This window comes from Trachypithecus francoisi, unplaced genomic scaffold (genome assembly GCF_009764315.1).
Source record: "Trachypithecus francoisi isolate TF-2019V2 unplaced genomic scaffold, Tfra_2.0 Lachesis_group6, whole genome shotgun sequence".
Lineage (NCBI taxonomy): Eukaryota > Metazoa > Chordata > Mammalia > Primates > Cercopithecidae > Trachypithecus > Trachypithecus francoisi.
The window spans coordinates 40,757,284-40,777,228 of NW_022681471.1; the positions used below are offsets into that span (position 1 = coordinate 40,757,284).

General features: G+C 37.5%; 1 protein-coding gene and 1 pseudogene across 13 annotated transcripts in view; one reads left to right on the forward strand and one right to left on the reverse strand.

The window, feature by feature from the left end:
- Positions 1-19,945, reverse strand: part of ALG13 (ALG13 UDP-N-acetylglucosaminyltransferase subunit) — an 89,359-nt gene that overhangs the window by 33,765 nt on the left and 35,649 nt on the right. For all 12 annotated transcript variants that reach the window (XM_033200876.1, XM_033200875.1, XM_033200883.1 and 9 more), the window contains 13 exons: positions 15,886-15,967; positions 15,541-15,703; positions 14,265-14,340; positions 13,203-13,311; positions 12,045-12,109; positions 10,789-10,889; positions 9,635-9,762; positions 7,955-8,201; positions 7,567-7,680; positions 7,245-7,401; positions 6,719-6,839; positions 4,532-4,564; positions 4,379-4,434 (listed from right to left, as the gene is read on the reverse strand). In XM_033200876.1, the coding sequence (XP_033056767.1) occupies positions 4,379-4,434; positions 4,532-4,564; positions 6,719-6,839; positions 7,245-7,401; positions 7,567-7,680; positions 7,955-8,201; positions 9,635-9,762; positions 10,789-10,889; positions 12,045-12,109; positions 13,203-13,311; positions 14,265-14,340; positions 15,541-15,703; positions 15,886-15,967 (1,452 nt within the window). The remainder of the gene's footprint in view (positions 1-4,378; positions 4,435-4,531; positions 4,565-6,718; positions 6,840-7,244; positions 7,402-7,566; positions 7,681-7,954; positions 8,202-9,634; positions 9,763-10,788; positions 10,890-12,044; positions 12,110-13,202; positions 13,312-14,264; positions 14,341-15,540; positions 15,704-15,885; positions 15,968-19,945) is intronic.
- LOC117077237 lies at positions 16,469-19,249 on the forward strand (annotated as a pseudogene). The gene has a single exon (XR_004434710.1). The product of XR_004434710.1 is annotated as a protein DEK-like (transcript).

The window sequence follows — 19,945 nt, forward strand, 5'->3', positions numbered from 1 at the left end:
CCATTCAGGACATAGGCATAGGCAAGGACTTCATGTCTAAAACACCAAAAGCAACGGCAGCAAAAGCCAAAATTGACAAAGGGAATCTGATTAAACTAAAGAGCTTCTGCACAGCAAAAGAAACTTCCATCAGAGTGAACAGGCAACCTACAGAATGGGAGAACATTTTTGCAACCTACTCATCTGACAAAGGGCTAATATCCAGAATCTACAAGGAACTCAAACAAATTTACAAGAAAAAAACACACAACTCCATCAAAAAGTGGGCAAAGGATATGAACAGACATTTCTCAAAAGAACATTCATACAGCCAACAGACACATGAAAAAATGCTCATCATCACTTGCCATCAGAGAAATGCAAATCAAAACCACAATGAGATACCATCTCACACCAGTTAGAATGGCAATCATTAAAAAGTCAGGAAACAACAGGTGCTGGAGAGGATGTGGAGAAATAGGAACACTTTTACACTGTTGGTGGATTGTAAACTAGTTCAACCATTATGGAAAACAGTATGGCAATTCCTCAAGGATCTAGAACTAGATGTACCATATGACCCAGCCATCCCACTACTGGGTATATACCCAAAGGATTATAAATCATGCTGCTATAAAGACACATGCACACGTATGTTTATTGCGGCACTCTTCACAATAGCAAAGACTTGGAATCAACCCAAATGTCCATCTGTGACAGACTGGATTAAAAAAATGTGGCACATATACACCATGGAATATTATGCAGCCATAAAAAACGATGAGTTTGCATCCTTTGTAGGGACATGGATGCAGCTGGAAACCATCATTCTCAGCAAACTATCACAAGAACAGAAAACCAAACACGCATGTTCTCACTCATAGGTGGGAACTGAACAATGAGATCACTTGGACTGGGAAGGGGAACATCACACATCGGGGCCTATCATGGGGAGGGGGGAGGGGGGAGGGATTGCACTGGGAGTTATACCTGATATAAATGATGAATTGATGGGTGCTGACGAGTGATGGGTGCAGCACACCAACATGGCACAAGTATACATATGTAACAAACCTGTACGTTATGCACATGTACCCTAGAACTTAAGTAAAAAAAAAAAAAAAAAAAAAAAATAGATGTTGGCATGGATGTGGTGAAAAGGGAACATTTTTATACTGTTGGTGGGAATGTAAACTAGCACAACTGTGTACACTATTTTCCACTATGGAAAACAGTGTGGAGATTCCTTAAAGAACTAAAAGCAGAACTACCATTTGATCCAGCAATCCCACTCCTGGGTATGTACCCAGAGGAAAATAAGTCATTACACAAAAAAGATACTAGTACATATATGTTTATAGCAGCACAATTTGCAATTGCAAGAATATGGAACCAGCCCAAATGTCCATCAATCAACAAGTGAACAAAGAAAATGTAGTGTATATATACCACGGAATACTACTCAGCCATACAAAGAAACAAAATAATGGCATTTGAACCAACTAAATGGAATTAAAGACCATTATTCTAAGTGAAGTAACTCAGGAATGGAAAACCAAGCACTCTATGTTCTCACTCATAAGTGGATGGTAAGCTATGAGGACACAAAGGCATAAGAATGATACAATGGACTTTGGGGACTTGGGGGAAATGGTGGGAAGTAGATGAGGGATGAAAGACTATACATTGGGTACAGTGGTACACTCCTCAAGTGATGGGTGCACTGAAATCTCAGAATTCACCACTAAAGAATTTATTCATTGTAACCAACCACCACCTGTTCTCCAAAAAACCTACTGAAATTGAAAATTAAAAATGAGTTTTTTTTAAATGTATGCTGATAATTCTGAAGACATTTATCCTTTATTTTAGCAACAACAGAAATTTGCTATGGATTTGGTGATGGGGGCGGGGGCTTGGAACATATGAAGAGATTGAAAGCCACTGGAGTTGTTTAAATTCAGAACAAAAAGGAACATGTGACAAGTGAAACTGAAGGAACAGAAAAAAAAGTATTGTCATCCTCATGGTAAGATTCTTACTTGCCTTTTCACTTGGATGGCTACTTCAAAAGGTGATATCAAAAGCACATGATATGAGAATAGTAATGGTGGCAGGAAATGGGGGAAAAACTTTCTCTGGAAGGAGCAAAGTAAGGGAAGGAGAAAAAACAGAGAATTACGTATCAGAGTTTTCTTCTCCTTCCTAAGGTATACTGTCTAAACAGTAAAAACAAAAAATTAGTACACGAAGCTGCCACAGTTAAGATTAGTCATAATTAGAGAATTTAAGGTAGTTATTCAAGTTCTTCATAAATATTCCAGTTCTCCTGAATAGACGGTAGGACTGCCCTTCCCAGCTCCATCCAAAGTCAAGAATGACCATGCTACTCGTCAATAAAATATGAACAGAACCGTTATGAGTCAGTGTTCAATTTCTGTACCTTTTGCCCTGCTGCGATGATCATGATGGCATGTGCCCATCAGCCTGGGTCCCTGAGTGACTATGAAGAACAGTCACAGTCTGGCAGCCTGCTGCCAACTCGCATTGAACTATATAACATTAGCATGAACAACTTTTCCTGAGTTAAGTCACTGAGACTTTGGGGGTTGTTACTGCAGCATAACCTAGCTTGACTAAAACAGAAATTGGTAACTAGAAGTAGGGTACAGCAATAACAAAATCCTAATTAAGAAGGAGATTATGAACATGCAGCTCTCAGGGTAAGCAATTTAGAAGACTGGATGTTAGTATTGTGTTTTGATTACTGTTGGTATGGTTTAAAGCAAGTTATTTTAAGACAGGTGTGTGTAGGACAGAATTAGTAGTTTGCAGGCAGGAATGAAAGGGAATAGATTCCTTGAATACAGGGACTCACAGGGTTGAAGGAATAACTGTTTCAACCCTAAACTATAAAACATAGTATTGATGAATGGTTTCAATGACGACAAACAATGAAAACTTGACCTCGCAGCAAGAATCAACTCTTTGGTTAAAACCCGAGTGCATTAAGATGTCTCAAAGTCCGAGTTCAACTAAGGATGTAACACCTAGTAAATCCTTGCACTTCAACAAAATGGCTTGTAGAAAAATGTCCAAAAGGCATGGCTCTTCCATCAATGCCTGATGAACTCAAGCCACTTGCAATCAAATAAGACAGAAATAACGATAAAACCACAAAGAATTATAGCAAATCCTAGTAGTATATATATAGAAAAGAATTGTAGTTTGGCTATTGGTACATGAAACCAAAAGAAATCAAACAGAAGCAGAATAAATTAATCTTATAGCCAAAGAAATCACGAGTCAGAACTAAAACCATTCAACTGAGATAAAACCACCCTTGCGCCTCCAATCTTCTGTAAGTAGCAAGCTTAGAAAGCTGCTCTGTTGCCAAGGAAGGATTATTCTCCAATGCCTACTCCAAATATTGCCAGGAAGGATGGGCCTTGGGAGTAACCAAGAGCCCCAGAAAATAAACAAACAAGAGTTCCTCCAGGGAAGAGTCCCATTAACACGTTGGGGGCCCTTACAACGTCTGCCCATGAAGGTCTCAGAATTGCTACAGGCCAGTAACTGTTTTTTTATTCCCCATTTTCTCCCTTTCTGAATAGAAATTTCAGTCCCTGCTTCAGCACTGTAAACTGGGGAGGGAGGGGGGAAAAATAGAAAACCTCCATATTTTTGGTTTTAGGTCTCAAGATCACAAGAAGCTACATCTGGACCCAATATAACAAGTATACACATAGCTCAGAAATCCTAGGCTTTGAGTTTGATTACACTGAATGGGACCTTTTAGGATGCCTCCTTTGACGTAGAAACAAGTATTCTGCCTATGAGAGGGAAGGCAAGTTGAATGATACAGTTCTTAGTGCTGTTAAAATGTTTCTTTTTGCCTTCCAGGCACAAAGAAGTTAGACTCTTCAGTGGGACCTGCTCTGGTCAGTGAATGGAAAAGAAAGTGACATGTATCACCTCTGGTGGAAGCTGTAAGAGCCAGTGCACCAGTTACCAAATTTTATCTCCTGCCTTGGCAATCGTGGATGAATTTCTATCAGCCTGAGTACTTGAGCAAGCCCTTCTATAGACCTCTACTAGACATGTAGCATAAAGGAGAAGCAAATTTTTGTTATATTGAGATGTATGATCCATTATAATAAAAAAATAAAACCTTCTAAAAGATCATTACTGCCTATGTTAGAATATCTCTAGAATAACTCTAAATATATTAGTTCTAGAAAACGAGTTAATTTCTATCTCAATTTCTTCATCTTCAAAATGAGAATGATACTAAGCCTCACAGGGTTGTTCTGACTTAAATACATTTATATGTATAGCTCTTAACAGTGCCCCAGTACATAGTAGGAGCTATAACTCTTTGCTATTATTAAATACCTACCAAGTTTGCTGTAGATGCAGTTGTGCTATAAACACCTGAAGTTTCATAGTCTGGCTCTAGAGAATATAGCCAAAGTAAAAAATGAGCATTATTTTATAGCTTGAAATTCTATAAACAATGATGAATGCCAGATCACTTCTAGATCTTACTGACCTGCACGATAAAGATATTCTTCATGATATTCCCCTGGGGAAAAAAGACAAGACAGAAGAAATGTGTTTATATAGGTCTTTTTAGCTCAGCAGAGCCAAATGGCCAGCACTTGCTTTTTCCACCAGTTTTATGGTTATATGTTCAAAACTAAAATGCATACATCCTGGAAAGTGATATGAGCTTTCACACTAGTCAACAGATATTGAAGCCAGAGATTAGCTGTACGCTGTACAAATTTCTCCTCCAAAAATCCACTTAGCTCTTAGAGGTCAGGCAGAGGTGAAAACTCAGTTGTGTCCAATTTTTCCAGTGAGGCTACAGTGTGGTGATTAAGCACATAGGCTCTGAAATGAGGACTGCCTAGATTTGAATTCTGATTAACTACACTACTTTAGGCAAGTTATTTAATCTCTGTGCCTCAATTCTTCACTGTAAAATGGAATAACAGTACCTAGCTCATAGGCCTTTTGAGGATGGTTAATGGAAGTAAAAGTAACTTAGCAGAGTGCTTTACATATACTAAATACTCAATGGTGACTATAAAGTATGAGTATAATCCACTGTTTCCTTAAGTGGACATTAAGGGAATATGTTATGCCTCATCTGTTTTTCAATCTGTTTCATGTAAGTAATACATGTAAAATCAGTGTGTCCTCAAAGGATGGCTCAGTAGACTGAACTACTTTTAAGATTTCTGTACCACTGAAATTCAGAGAAAGTCAATATTCAATCAGATGGTTTTCCACCAAATATAACCCAGCAGTTCTAAACTAAATTTGATTATTAAACACACCACTTATCAAACACACATGCATGAAACTCCTCCAGATTTAAGGTGGGAGCAAAGATTTGGTTATTTCAAATATGCCACACCACCCATAGAGCTAAAAGACAAAAGGGTCATCTAAATAAGACAGCAGACAGTAAATGTCCTTAAGCGCATGCATGCACACATGTACAAAGTTTTCACGGATCATTCTTGTACTAGATTTTTTCACTCATTAAATTCCTAAAAATATCTATTTTTTTCCATACTAGCAGAAAAAAAAAAGAGTACCACAAGAAAATAAGAAACTTATTCATAAGTCAAGTCATTGGGAATGCCTGACACCTCCTTAAGCCATTCAATGCTCCACAATTGTTTCAATAGACATTTACAGTATCTTTGAAAAGGAACAAGGTAAAAATAAACACATTCCATGGTAGGAGTCAATATAAAAACTATTAAGGGTATGTGTGTGTATATGATTCCAATTATATAAAATGTCCAGCAGAGGCAAATCCATAGAGACAGAAAACAGACTGATGGCTGCCAAGAGCTGGGGGTTGGGGCAAATGGGGAATGGCTCCTAATGGGCACAGGATTTCACTACTGTGGTGATAAAAAATGTCGTAATATTAATTGTGCTGATGGTATGCAACTCTAAATAAAAAACCCACTGAATTGTATTCTTTAGTTTAATTGTATGATATGTAAATTATATCTCAATAAAACAGTTATAAAAAATTATATCTCTGCCATTTACCAAGGATATGACCGTGGCCATGTCATTTATCCTCTGAATCTCAATTTCCTCATATGTAAAATAGGGACAGCACATTCCTCAGAAGAACACATGAGGGACTATATTATGAATATAATGACTTAGTAGAGTGGGTATCACACAGGGTTCAATAAAGAGGAATGTTTATAGATCAAATAGACTTATTTGGTCAAAGAAGTTACTTCATAGCAGTCTTAAAAAATAATAGCCAGTCACACAAAAAGCCTAACATATGCAAATGATGAGGACAACTATATAGTTGTGTATTTGTATAGTTGTATATTATAGTTGTATAGCTGTATAGTTGTATATTGTATAGTATAGTAATAGTGCCTTACTAATAACGAATAGATGTTTTCCATACTGGTATCTGACACCAAGTAAAAAACTCACTAAAGACCTATGCAGAGAGCTGAAAACAAGTTATAACAATGTAGCAGCCTACTGAAATAGAAGTCGATTCTTCTGAGAAATATCAGGACATATTCAAAAACCCAGCAAGCATTAAGAACTTATATAAATCTTTCAAAACTAAGCTAGTGGAACAGAGAGAGACCCCAAAACCAAACTGGTCTACTTCACCGTCCTGATGTGCCAATGCCACAAGAATCTTTTAAAAAATATTTAACTGTAATTGACTCACCATTTTCACTCTGGTCATTGCCCTCCTCTAAATTCAAAGTCTGTTTGCCTGAGCTATGTCCCCGCCTTCCAACACAGCATCCTGAAGTAGCAGGAACCATTGTAGAGGGACCTCCATGATTCTGTATCAAAGAGACACATATACTGTAATTCTCACTATATAGTCAGGAAAAAAAAGCTACAGGGACGTTTTAAAAGGCAGTTTAAAAACTAGCCTAACAATGTGAACTTCTGTTGTAAGAGAACTCTGTAATTGTTTTCCACGCAGTTAGAATACAAAAAATATGAAGTCACAATCAAGAAAACAGAAAATATTAACACATACTCTATAGGCAAGATTAAGTCTACCTCTATTCCCTTTTCTAGGAACAGCTGGGAGAAAATGTCTCTTTTTCTCATTTTCATTTTTCAGAAAAGGCTTTGTTTGGTTATTTGTACAAAATCTAAAATTTATCCACATTGCCTTTACTTCAAAAAATAAATGAAAAAAGTAAACAGCTTTTTGAGTAAAGCATTGATCCACTCACAGGTAAAGTTGGATAAGCAGTCTCATCCCCTTCTTCAACTTCATAAAAAGTAATCGTTTCTTCTAAGCCCCTGGGCATCTGTCCATTCCCTGGGGCAAATCCATACTGGGACTCCTTGTTCATACAACTCATCTGGCGGTGACTACGTCTAAATGAACTTAAGTGGTTCAAAGAATAAAAAAGTAAAAATGATGAAATATAACTTGTTCCTAACTTCTAAACAACAGTTCAAATATCTCAAAGTTAACACTTTTTAAAACATTAATGTTCAGCAATGAAATCAGACTTACCCATTTTCTCTGACTTTCAACACAATACTCACCGAGATCTATAAGAGAAGTTATCAAAGCTCTGGCAACACCTTTTACCTGGGCCTGGGTAAAAATCAACTTTAGGGCCCGGCATGTTGTGCCTGTTTATAAACCGAGATGAATTCCTAAGAATAAAGAAAAAAAAAGAAAACTCTCTATTCACCAGTATCTAAGTAGTCAGTCTCTGTAGTTAAATAGAACTAATCTGTCTTTCTAAAAACATTCAACTAGAAAGGGCTCTGCTCTCTGCAATATTGGCATTAGGCCTATTTATTATTAATGAAATACAGTCTGTATGTCACACAGACCCTCATCTTGATGGCATTCTATCTTCTTGGATCTCTTCAACTGCTTCATATTTCCCTAGACCATGAAAATACAAATCTGTCAATGTCTTACCTGGGCATCCCATATCCCCGACCTTGTCTCGGAGATGGATGTTGAGGATGAAAATGTTCATTAGACATAACATTGCCAGCTGTCTGTGAGTAGTGCATTGGAGGATCATGCCCATAACGCATACTGTGCTGTAGCCTGGGTGGGAGGACGGGTTCTCCCTTGCCGTAAGCCATAGTCATGTAAACTTCTTTCCCTCGAATTTTCTTGAACATCTTCTTCTGTTGCTTTATGTCCATCTCTGATATAACTTTCAGGCAAACAAAGAAGTAGCAAATCAGCTCATAATCAAAGCAAAAGGCCCAGTGTACTGTCACCACCACACTGCCTTAAACTTTCCAATGCTTCCCCTAGGAACAAACCAAATAAACATAGAGAGGGAATTTTTGTATTTTTGAAGGATATACTAAATCTTTTATTTGGAAGGACAAAACCAGCAGGTAATTTCTGTATCAATAGGTATATCTCGGCACTATCCCTAGTATGGGCAGGTTAGTATAGGTCATCAAAACACTGAGTCACCCATGGCCAGGCCCGGTGGCTCACGCCTGTAATCCCAGCACTTTGGAAAGCCGAGGCGGGTGGATCACCTGAGGTCAGGAGTTCAAGGACAGCCTAGTCAACATGGTGAAACCCCGTCTCTACTGAAAATGCAAAAATTAGCCAGGCGTGGTAGTGTGTGCCTATAATCCCAGCTACTCAGAAGTCTGAGGCAGGAGAATTGCTTGAGCCTGGAAGGTGGAGGTTGCAATGAGCCAAGATTGCGCAACTGCACTCCAGCCTGGGCGACACAGTGAGATTGTCTCAAGAAAAACAAAACAAACAAACAAAAAGCCCCCAAAACACTGAGTCATCCAATCACATACATTACTATTCTCTAATAAACTATGCCTGTTAATATCTCCGGCTGCTTCTATGAGGTGTTTCCTAGTTCTCTAAGAAATATTTTTCCCCCTCAGGTTAAGATCCATGTCAGCTTAAGTTTTTAAAATTAATTTGTATAGGTGTAGAACAGTACGTATTTATGTGGTACATGCAGTATTTTGATACAAGCATACAATGTATAATGATTAAATCAAGGTAACTGGAATATCTATCACCTCAAACATTTACCATTTCTTTATGTTGGGAACATTCCAAATCCAGTCCTCTAGTTGTTTTGAAATATGTAATTTGTTAAGTATAGTCACCCTATAATGCTACCAAATACTACATCTTGATCCTACTACCTAGTTTTGTACCCATTAACTAATCCCTCTTTATCCCCCACCCCCACTACCCTTCTGAGCCTCTGGTAACCATCATTCTACTCCTCATCTCCACAATATCATTTTTTTTTCTTTTTAGCTCTCAAATATGGTGCTCAAGTTTATACAAAGTCCCTTAAGAACCATGGTTCTCAACCAGGGACAATTTTGCCTCTCTCTCCTCTAGGGAATATTTGGCAATGTCTGGAAACATTTTTGTTTCTAGTGGATAGAAGCCAGGGATGCTATGAAGCACCCTACAATGCACAGGACAGCCCCCCGACAATGAAGTAGTATCCATTCCATTATCAGTAGTGTTAAAGTTGAGAAACCCTACCTACAACAAGACATATGACATACCTTTAAAAAATAGTACAATGTAGGTAAGTAAAAGCAGGTACATGAAGGGGAAAATAACAACCTTTAGCATACAAACCTATTTCTGGGACATATCCCCCAGGGATTTTCTGATAACCTCTTCCTTTCCGACCGGGCATAGCATTCCAGGCAGGAGCAGGCATCACTTGGGTAACTGGTTTTAAGTTAGCCAATGGAACAACATGCCTTAAAAGTTAAAGGTATCACCATGAAGATACTGCAACACAGACTTAACTCTCATTCAATACACGTAGCCCACCCCTTATACTTCAAGTGTATTCTATTAAAACCTGGTTGACACCAGTTTCCTTGTTTGTTATTAATTTAGAAAACCTAAGAGTAGTTTGTGCAATTTCACTGCTGTTTCTAGTACCGATCACATTTCAGAAGAAAGACTGGTAGACCATATTAGTTCACAAATATTTGCTGCACCTCCTTGGAGGATTAAATCTCCCCACTCCATTAACATGAGGCTTGGGAATGTAAACCACTCTGCTTATAAAGTATGAGACATTTTAAGATTCAGACAAGCAGTTTGTTCTCATTTTATTCCCCATAATCATGGATGCACGTGTTAAAACAGGATCTCTGTTGAACCAGATCCCATTTGCTGACCCACTACGGATATGCTAAATGAAGGAGAAAGGATCTTATTGTTTTAAGCTGCTGAAATGTTTTGGTTGTTAGGGAAGCATAGCCTCATTTAATGGTTCTCAAAGTGGACCAGCAGCATTACCATCACCTGGAAACTTGTTCAAAATTAAAATTCTTGGGCCCCACCTCAGACTTACTGAATCAGAAACTTTAATGACTGGGCTCACTAATCTTGTGTTTTCACAAGCCCTCCAGGTAATTCCAGTGCATGGTAAAGTTTGAGAAAGACTAGATTAGTTTATCTTCATACTGGCAGAGGCTCAGTAATCCAACTTTGCAATTACTGTGAACAGTTTTGTATCAGAATTCTGTTGTACTTAATATTTCTAATAAGTAGGTTAGTGTCTAAGATTTGAAAACTTTTATACATATCTAATACCTATATTGAGATTTCATACTTCAGCACATGCTTTTGTAATTTAAGATAAGTCATCCTAGGCCAACACTAGATACAATTCTGGTTCTCTTACTAGCATCCTGGTAATTCTCAATTTAATATTACAAAATAGAACCAGGAACCAAAGATTTCAGTAATTCAACAAATTATCATATACCTACTTTTCTGCCAGTTCTTCAATGAAGACTGTTACTGAATTGTTCTCAATTCCAACTTCCTGGATATGAGCATTATAATATCTTCCATCTGATTCCAAGCAAACCTGAAAAGAGAATACATCTAGTCTCAAAACTAGTGACAGATACGGCTACCGCCAAACAAAATACCACTTTTCCCCAAATAGTAGAGTTCAGTGTCTAGTTTTTAAAGTAATTCATATCAACACTGCCAGTCTGGATCAAAGGAGGCAGCACATACTGAAAGAACTTTACATCTAACCACTAAATTTGTAATTAAAATTTAACACAGACATTAAAGAAACTTTTTTTTTTTCCCGGCTGGGTGTGGTGCCTCATGCCTGTAATCCCAACATTGAGAGGCCAAGGTGGGAGGATTGCTTGAGGCCAGGAATGAGACCAGCCTGGGCAACACAGTAAGACCCTCTTTCTATAAAAGAAAATAAAAATAGGCCAGGTACGGTGGCTCATGCCTGTAATCCTAGCCCTTTAGGAGGCCAAGGTGGGTGGATCACGAGGTCAGGAGAACAAGACCATCCTGGCTAACATGGTGGAATCCCGTCTCTACTAAAAATACAAAAAATTTGTCAGGCGTGATGGCAGGCGCCTGTAGTCCCAGCTACTTGGGAGGCTGAGGCGTGAACCCGGGAGGCGGAGCTTGCAGTGAGCCAAGATCGCGCCACTGCATTCCAGAGCCTGGGAGACAGAGCAAGACTCCGTCTCAAAAAAAAAAAAAAAAACCATCCTGGCTAACACGGTGAAACCCTGTCTCTACTAAAAAATACAAAAAACTAGCCGGGCGCGGTGATGGGCGCCTGTAGTCCCAGCAACTCGGGAGGCTGAGGCAGGAGAATGGCTTAAACCCAGGAGGCGGAGCTTGCAGTGAGCTGAGATCCGGCCACAGCACTCCAGCCTGGGCGGCAGCGCGAGACTCCGTTTCAAAAAAAAAAAAAAAAGAAAAGAAAAATTAAAAAACTTAGCCAGGCATGGTGGTATGTGCCTGTAGTCCCAGCCATTAGAGAGGCTGAGGAGGAGGATCACTTGAGCCCAGGAGTTCAAGGCTGCAGTGAGCCATGATCATACCACTATACTCCAGCCTAGGCAACAGAGCTAGACCCTATCTCTTTAAAAATAAAAATAAAAAAAGTTTCTAGTACTTTGTAAATAAGTCTTGCTCAACTCATATTATGACTACAAGCACATTCTTAAACAAACTACTGATTCTTGAAGAAGGAACTAACCTGACACTTGTCTCCCAAATAGTACTGTCTCCCAGCATACTCCATGTAATCAGATTTTTGAAGTTCTATTAAAAGAAAATGAAGATTCAAGCTCAACTAAACTGGTTCCTTTCCTAGATCATTTAATTTCCTCATTTACTTTTACCGTTTTACCACAGTGCCATTGACAATGCTACCACTATAAGTGAAAATAGGGGTAAAGTGCCAAAGGGCCATCCTATCATTCTGGATGAGTTATTTCTGCAGTTAATTTAAAGAGATCTGCCGGAATAATTTTGTGCTTTGAAAAAACAAATACGTGGAAATTGGGAGTTTCTAATCAGAGATAGTCAAACACTAATGAGGTACAATTTGAAAGTAACACTATTCAGCTTCTTCAAATCAACCTATATTTTTTTTTAACAACTTACTGTGTTTCCCAAGGTCTTAACCTCATTCTAGATTATTAACTACAGCTAAGTTTACCAGGGATCAAGGAGTTGAATGTGAAATACTAAAGGCTTATCTTGAAGGCAAAACTAAGGCCTAGGTTGATCACTTTAGTTATCTTATAAGGAGAGAAACAATGACCTGTTTTCAAGGGTTGGTAAACTTTTTCTGTAAAGAGCCAGATAATAAGTATTTTCAGTTTCTTGGGCCATACATAAGACTCTCAGAACTACTCAAACTCTGCTATAAAATGTTACGAACGCTGAAATTTGAATTATGTAATTTTCATGTGTCACAATATATTATTCTTTTAATTTTTTCTGCCATTTAAGAATTAAAGACCATTCTTAGCTCACAGACCACATAAAAACTGTTGGTGTGTCCGATTTGACCCACAGGCCTAACCTACTCATTTATCAAGGAAGGTGGTTTTAACACCTGGAATTTAAGATGAGCTTGTTTTCAGTCACTAAGTTTCTTAAAGCTATCTAAAAATTATCTCTACTACAGTCTTTGCAAAGTTGAAGTCCCAGGCAAACGTCAGACTCTAAAAGATCCCTCCCACATCTGAAGCTATGTTCCCTCCTGTGGATTTAAATCATATATAAAGATAAAAAGCATCAAGCTGTTTTTTATAACAGTATTTCTTATAAGAGGTGTTCACCATAATTTGCAAAATTATACTCCTGAAGTTGTCAGGATTCAAAAGCATTGTTGATATTTCATTACCTTTTCTGCTGTCCAACCAAACATCAAACTCTACATTACGATAGATTTCTGGATCCAGGGCTTTGAGCACCTTATAGGGGAAGGGCATCTTTGATGGATTTTCTGGAGACTAAAACAAAAATAATCATGCTAGAAACTCACAATCCTTAGTCTTCCTTCTATGAAGAAGGAAAAATTAAGTTGCTTCCTTCTTAAGAAAAGTTGTGCTTTATTAAAACAAGAAATAAATCGCACAATAAACTGCCATATATTTTAAAAATCAGGAGACTAAAGTAGCAAAATGCAAGTAATCTAAAAGGTTTTAGATGGCAGAAGGGAAATAATGTCTAAATGAGGCAATGACTCAGGACACATCCCTATAAACCAATGCAACACAAACCAGGATTAAAAATTCAGAGCTATTCAGGAAGTGTTATGATATAGACATGGAGGTGCAAGTATTTCTGTACTCTACAATACCTGGAAATATCGGAAGCTTACTTCATTTTGGTCAAATCCTGTTAAAATTTCCAAAGGAACTACCATTTTTCTTCTGCTTTCCTAGAATTTCACTATATTCAATACTATTCCAAAATTACAAGCACCTCAGGTACACACAGAGATTGCTGTAATAGTATTTGACTTATTTAGGTAGCCTCAAATTGAAGGCCTATTTGATTTTAGTCCTATATGGATGGTGAAATTTCTCCTGTTTCTCTAACTTTAAACCATGATTATCACCTAGTTTGAAGAAAATAAAGACAGGCATTGTATTCCTTAATGAAAAAAACCTTAGCGTCACAAGACTGATTACAAACTAAATATTGGGTTTCTAATATTTAACTTAAAAGCATATTGCTCCGGAAATTTCTGAAGTGTTCAGTTTGTTCTGAAAAATCTAAAATTCTGTAAAAATAAGAATTCAAAGAACATTAAGCATGCATTTTAAGTTTAAAGATAGGTAAGACTTTCACAAAGGAAAATGACCAACTCCTCCCTCAACCCATATAACTAGAATATACTACCTGACTTTAACTAGTTTGTCATGGGTATGAAAATTCTTTGCCTTAGAAAATATCAAACCTTTGTTTCTTCTGTTCCTTTATTGTAGCTCTCTGGTATATTTTCAGCATTGTAGCAGGCACCCCACTCTTCCATCCTAATTCAAAATATTTAGAGCAAAGAGCTTTTTATAAATGCAGAATTTACTTATCTTAAGCCTAACGACTACACCACCACCTAGTGGTAAATTAGCTCAGTTCTAAAACTAAGGCAAATGCTTTTTCATTCCAACATTTGCATTTACACTTCCTTTTTATAAGTATGTGCTACAATATACTTAGCAGATTACCTCCTGTATTTTACAACTCCTGTGAGAACACACTCTTAGGGGGATCCCTATGATCCCTGCCTCATTCATTTTACTGGTCTCTCTCTCTCTCCTCTGCCACCTGTAAGGAAGCAAGCAGCCATGTTCACCACCACAATGTAGCAGAGCTGAGGTAATTACTTCCGGCCAACTGACAGCAAAAACTTGAAGCTCTCAGTCCTATAGTTCAAAGGAACTGAATGCTGCCAAGAACCATGGGTGGGGAAGTAGATCTTTCTCCAGTCCAAAGCTCCAGATAAGAACTCAGTCCTGACCAACATCCTCATTACAGTATTATGAGACACTCAGCAGAAGATCCAACTAAGCCATGCCCAGATTCCTAATCCACATAAATTGTGAGAAAAGTGTGCTGTTTTAAGCTGCCAAGTTTGTAGTAACAGTGTTACACAGCAAAACATAACTAATACACCTTGCCTTCCGACTACTGTAGTTTCCGTAAGCCTAAAGTCCTTAAGACAAGTGATCAGTGACGAATGAAGCAACCTTTACCCTAATACATGGTTGCCACTCCTGGCAGTTCCAAATAAGCTTGGTGCTACTTTAGAATCAGTATTTTCTCAAAGTATGATCCACAGCCTCCTACATCAGAATGCTTAGGCACACTTGTTTAAAAAAGAGATTCCTGGTCCCATCCTGACCTCAAATTTTGTGACAGTAGGCGCAGGAACCTACCTTTCTAACAAGCACTGTAATTCTTATACAACTAAAGTTTGAGAACCATGTAATTAGATAGTTCTGAACTTTCTTCTAGCAATACAAAACGAACCTGAACAAAATCCCCAAAGTCTGGGCATCTCACAATACATCTCTTTGGTAAAACTCTCCCCCCATTAAAAATACATATCCTAACATGTGTATGTGTGAATATATAACCTAACTCATAAGCTTGCCAGGCCCCTTCCACTTTCAAATGACTATGCACATAAGTATGAAACATAATTATTATGATATTCCCTTTCCCTTTATTACCTATTCTGATTTGAACTCTTGTAATCAGTATGGGCATCCTCGTTTCCAGTCACAGCATTATTTCTGTTCTTCTTAGAACCACTTCGAAACAATTTAATCGCAGTTTTCAACTCTTCTTCATCCACAACAAACACATCTTTATAGAGAATTTCGTACAATACAGCTGAAGAAAAAATGGCCGAAATTCCAATTGTCAAAATAAGATTTATATTAACCATGTGAAAATAGTCATAATCCTGCATGCAAACAGGTACCAACAAGGTTTTAAAGGGGCTATTCATGGTAGGTCCGAGTGAAAACAAGTCATCTGAAATCACACCCAAAATTTATAAAGCCTTCACATACCCTGACAAACAGCTGCACTTGACTGAAATTGTTTTGAGTACACAGAATCATAGTGACCACTACTTGAATAGCAGAGTAGAATCTAAAGAAAAACACACAGAACAATTAAGTGAATGTTACACATCTTAAAACCATGAAATTAAGATGATAATTAACTTGAAATTGAGTCAGTAGTCAGTAACTGATAACTATTTGAATTTCTTTTTTTTTAAGTGATTTTTAAAATCTAAATATAAGGAAATGCAACCTGTACCTCATAAAGATTTTCTTGGCAGTGACTTTTAAATGCCAAGATTAAAATTACTACTAAGGTTACACTGTGAGCCTTAATCACATTAATATGCCAAACAAGTCCTGATTTACAAATTTGCTTAAAAAAAAAAAAAAAAAAGGAACACTTAGAAATTGAGTTATTGAACATAACAGAAAGCCTAACAGATGCCAAAAGACCTAGTTAACTTCTAAGAATGACTGGAAAAATTAGGTAAAATACCCAAATACTCCAAACTCAGACTAAGGGAGGAAAGGGATTTTATTCAATTATTTCAAAAGTTATCCATTTTGAAAATCTTGTTGATTCTGGGGAGCCGAGCGCGCAGCACGAGCGTCACGCCAAACAGCGGCCCGTTCGCCTTCTCCTCGGCGTCGGCTGCCGCCGCCTTCCAGAACCTCCTCGTGCCCTCGTGTGCCAGGCCCGCGGCGGCCGGGATCCGGGGTTCACAACATGTCAGCCTCAGCCCCTGCTGCGGAGGGAGAGGGAACCCCCACCCAGCCCGCATCCGAGAAAGAACCCGAAATGCCCGGTCCCAGAGAGGAGAGCGAGGAGGAAGAGGACAAGGACGACAACCAGGAGGAGAAGGAAAAAGAAAAGAGTCTCATCGTGGAAGGCAAGAGGGAAAAGAAGAAAGTAGAGAGGTTGACAATGCAAGTCTCTTCCTTACAGAGAGAGCCATTTACAATTGCACAAGGAAAGGGGCAGAAACTTTGTGAAATTGAGAGGATATATTTTTTTTCTATGTAAGAAGAAAACCAATGAAGTTAGAAATCTACACAAACTGCTTTACAACAGGCCAGGCACTGTGTCCTCATTAAAGAAGAATGTGGGTCAGTTCAGTGGCTTTCCGTTTGAAAAAGGAAGTGTCCAATATAAAAAGAAGAAGAAATGTTGAAAAAATTTAGAAATGCCATGCTAAAGAACATCTGTGAGGTTCTTGATTTGGAGAGATCAGGTATAAATAGTGAACTAGCGAAGAGGATCTTGAATTCTTAATGCATCCAAAGCCTTCTGGCAAACCACAGCCAAAATCTAAAAAAAATTCTAGCAAACCCAGTAAAAAGGAACGGAACAGTTCTGGAATGGCAAGGAAGGCTAAGCGAACCAAATGTCCTGAAATTCTGTCAGATGAATCTAATAGTGATGAAGATGAAAAGAAAAACAAGGAAGAGTCTTCAGATGATGAAGATAAAGAAAGTGAAGAGGAGCCACCAAAAAAGACAGCCAAAAGAGAAAAACCTAAACAGAAAGCTACTTCTAAAAGTAAAAAATCTGTGAAAAGTGCCAATGTTAAGAAAGCAGATAGCAGCACCACCAAGAAGAATCAAAACAGTTCCAAAAAAGAAAGTGAGTGTGAGGATAGTTCAGATGATGAACCTTTAATTAAAAAGTTGAAGAAACCCCCTACAGATGAAGAATTAAAGGAAACAATAAAGAAATTACTGGCCAGTGCTAACTTGGAAGAAGTCACAATGAAACAGATTTGCAAAAAGGTCTATGAAAATTATCCTACTTATGATTTAACTGAAAGAATATTTCATAAAAACAACTGTAAAAGAGCTAATTTCTTGAGATAGAGGACAGAGAAGATGACTCGTTCCCACAGATTTGAAGATTTGATTTATACCATTATACCAGCAAAGAGAATGTATTTCCTTTTCTAAATCCTTGTTAAGCAACATTAGAACTTACTGCTGACCTTTTTATGTTGAGTGTTATGTGAATTTGAGTTTGCTATTTTAAATTGCATTTCTATGCCATTTTTAGTTTAAAATCTTACATGGCATTAATTGTTCCTTGCTTTTATAGTTGTATTTTGTACATTATGGGTTTCTTTATATAAGGTCATAGATTCTTGAACTGTTGTGGTTTTTAGTGCACTTAATATTAGCTTGCTTAAGGCATACTTTTAATCAGTAGAACAAAAACTATTATGACTGGGATTTATACACACAGACTGCAGTATTTAGTATATGAATATTTTGAATACACATCTCTGTCAGTGTGAAAATTCAGCGGCAGTGTGTCCATCATATTAAAAATATACAAGCTACAGTTATCCAGATGACTGAATTGGAACTTTTCTCCTGCATGTGTATATATGTCAGATTGTCAGCATGACAAAAGTGATAGATGTTATTTTTGTATTTTTAAAAAACAATTTGTTGTATACAAAGTTTTTAAATTTCTTTTGTGCAGACCACTTTTTAAACTCACATAGGTAGGTACCTTTACAGTTGTAGACTATGTAATGTCAGTGTTCAGCCAGACAGTATGATGGAGCAGTGAAAGTCAATTCAGTGATGGAACATGAAGGAACAGTTATCCTGCTTTGTCTTGAAAGTGTCATCAATTTGTAATTTTAGTATTAACTCTGTAAAAGTGTCTGTAAGTACGTTTTATATTAAGGACTGACCAAAAATCAACATATCAAAGCTTCAAAAACTTTGGGAAGGGGTGGGATTAAGTACAACCACATTTGGCTTATAGTGAATGAACCGATTTTTATTAACTGCTTTTACCCATATAAAATGCTGATATTTACCGGAAACCTAGCCACCTTCATGATTACGATTAAAGTACCAGATTATAATGCCAGAATATAATGTGCAAGCAATCGTGGATATCTCTGACAAAGTGTGTCTCAAAAATATATACTTTTACATTAAAGAAATTTAATGTTTCTCTGGAGTTGGGGCTCTGGCTTTTAAAGTTTGGCTAATCAGTGTTGATTCTAGATGATCAACATAATGGACCACTCCTGAATGAGACTAATTTTGTCTTTCAAATTTACTGTCTTAAATCAGTTTATTAAATCTGAATTTTAAAACATGCTGCTTATGATAGAATGACACATTTGATGTACCAATTAAGGGTTGAAAAATATCTTTGCATCATGGAACAGAAATATATATGTTGAATGTTAACAGGTATTTTCACAGGTTTGACTTGTTTGATAGTTACTCAGACACTAGGGAAAGGTAAATAGACGTGAACAAAATAAGCAACTAAATGAGACCTAATAATTGGTCTTCGATTTTAAATATTTAATTTATTCTTATAAACCTTGTCAATAAAATTAATCTAAATTGAAAAAAGTTATCCATTTAACTGAATAGCAATATATCAATACACTATATAGCACCAATACTGCTAGAGAGACTTCCTCAATGAATTAAGGCACATCTCAGGCTACAAAAATGACAGTTTAAAGTCTGAGCTGATTCCTTGAATCCCTAGAGTTTTTTTTTCCCAAAACAATTCAAAGGCCATGCTTGTTAAGCAAAATTTTGTCAGTCAAAATGTTGCATGTGATGAAATTTGTTTACATAACTGTTCCAAAACCTTTCTGAATTTTTGTTAAAAAAATCTGTCTTTGCCAGGTGGGGTGGTGTGTGCCTATAGTCTCAGCTACTACGGCAGGAGGGTCACTTGAGCCCAGGGGTTTGAAGCTGTAGTGTGCTATGATCTCACCTGTGAATAGCCACTGCACTCTAGCCTAGGCCACATAGTGAGATCCCCATCTCTTAAAAAAAAATCTGTCTTATATAAGGGATATAATCCCTAGTGATTAAGGTTCTTCCATTTGAAGGTATCAGCAACCTGAGTTACTCAAAATGATTCTGCAATCTGTGGAAAGATGTTGCCACAAGCCTCTTTGGCAGAAAAAAAATGATCCTAAGCATTCTTTTTTTCTATCTTCCTACTCTTCCCTGAGCTAACTTCTCCCAATAATCCAGTTATTTGATCCCAGGTCTATCATTCTTCACTTGTCTTTTTGGAAAT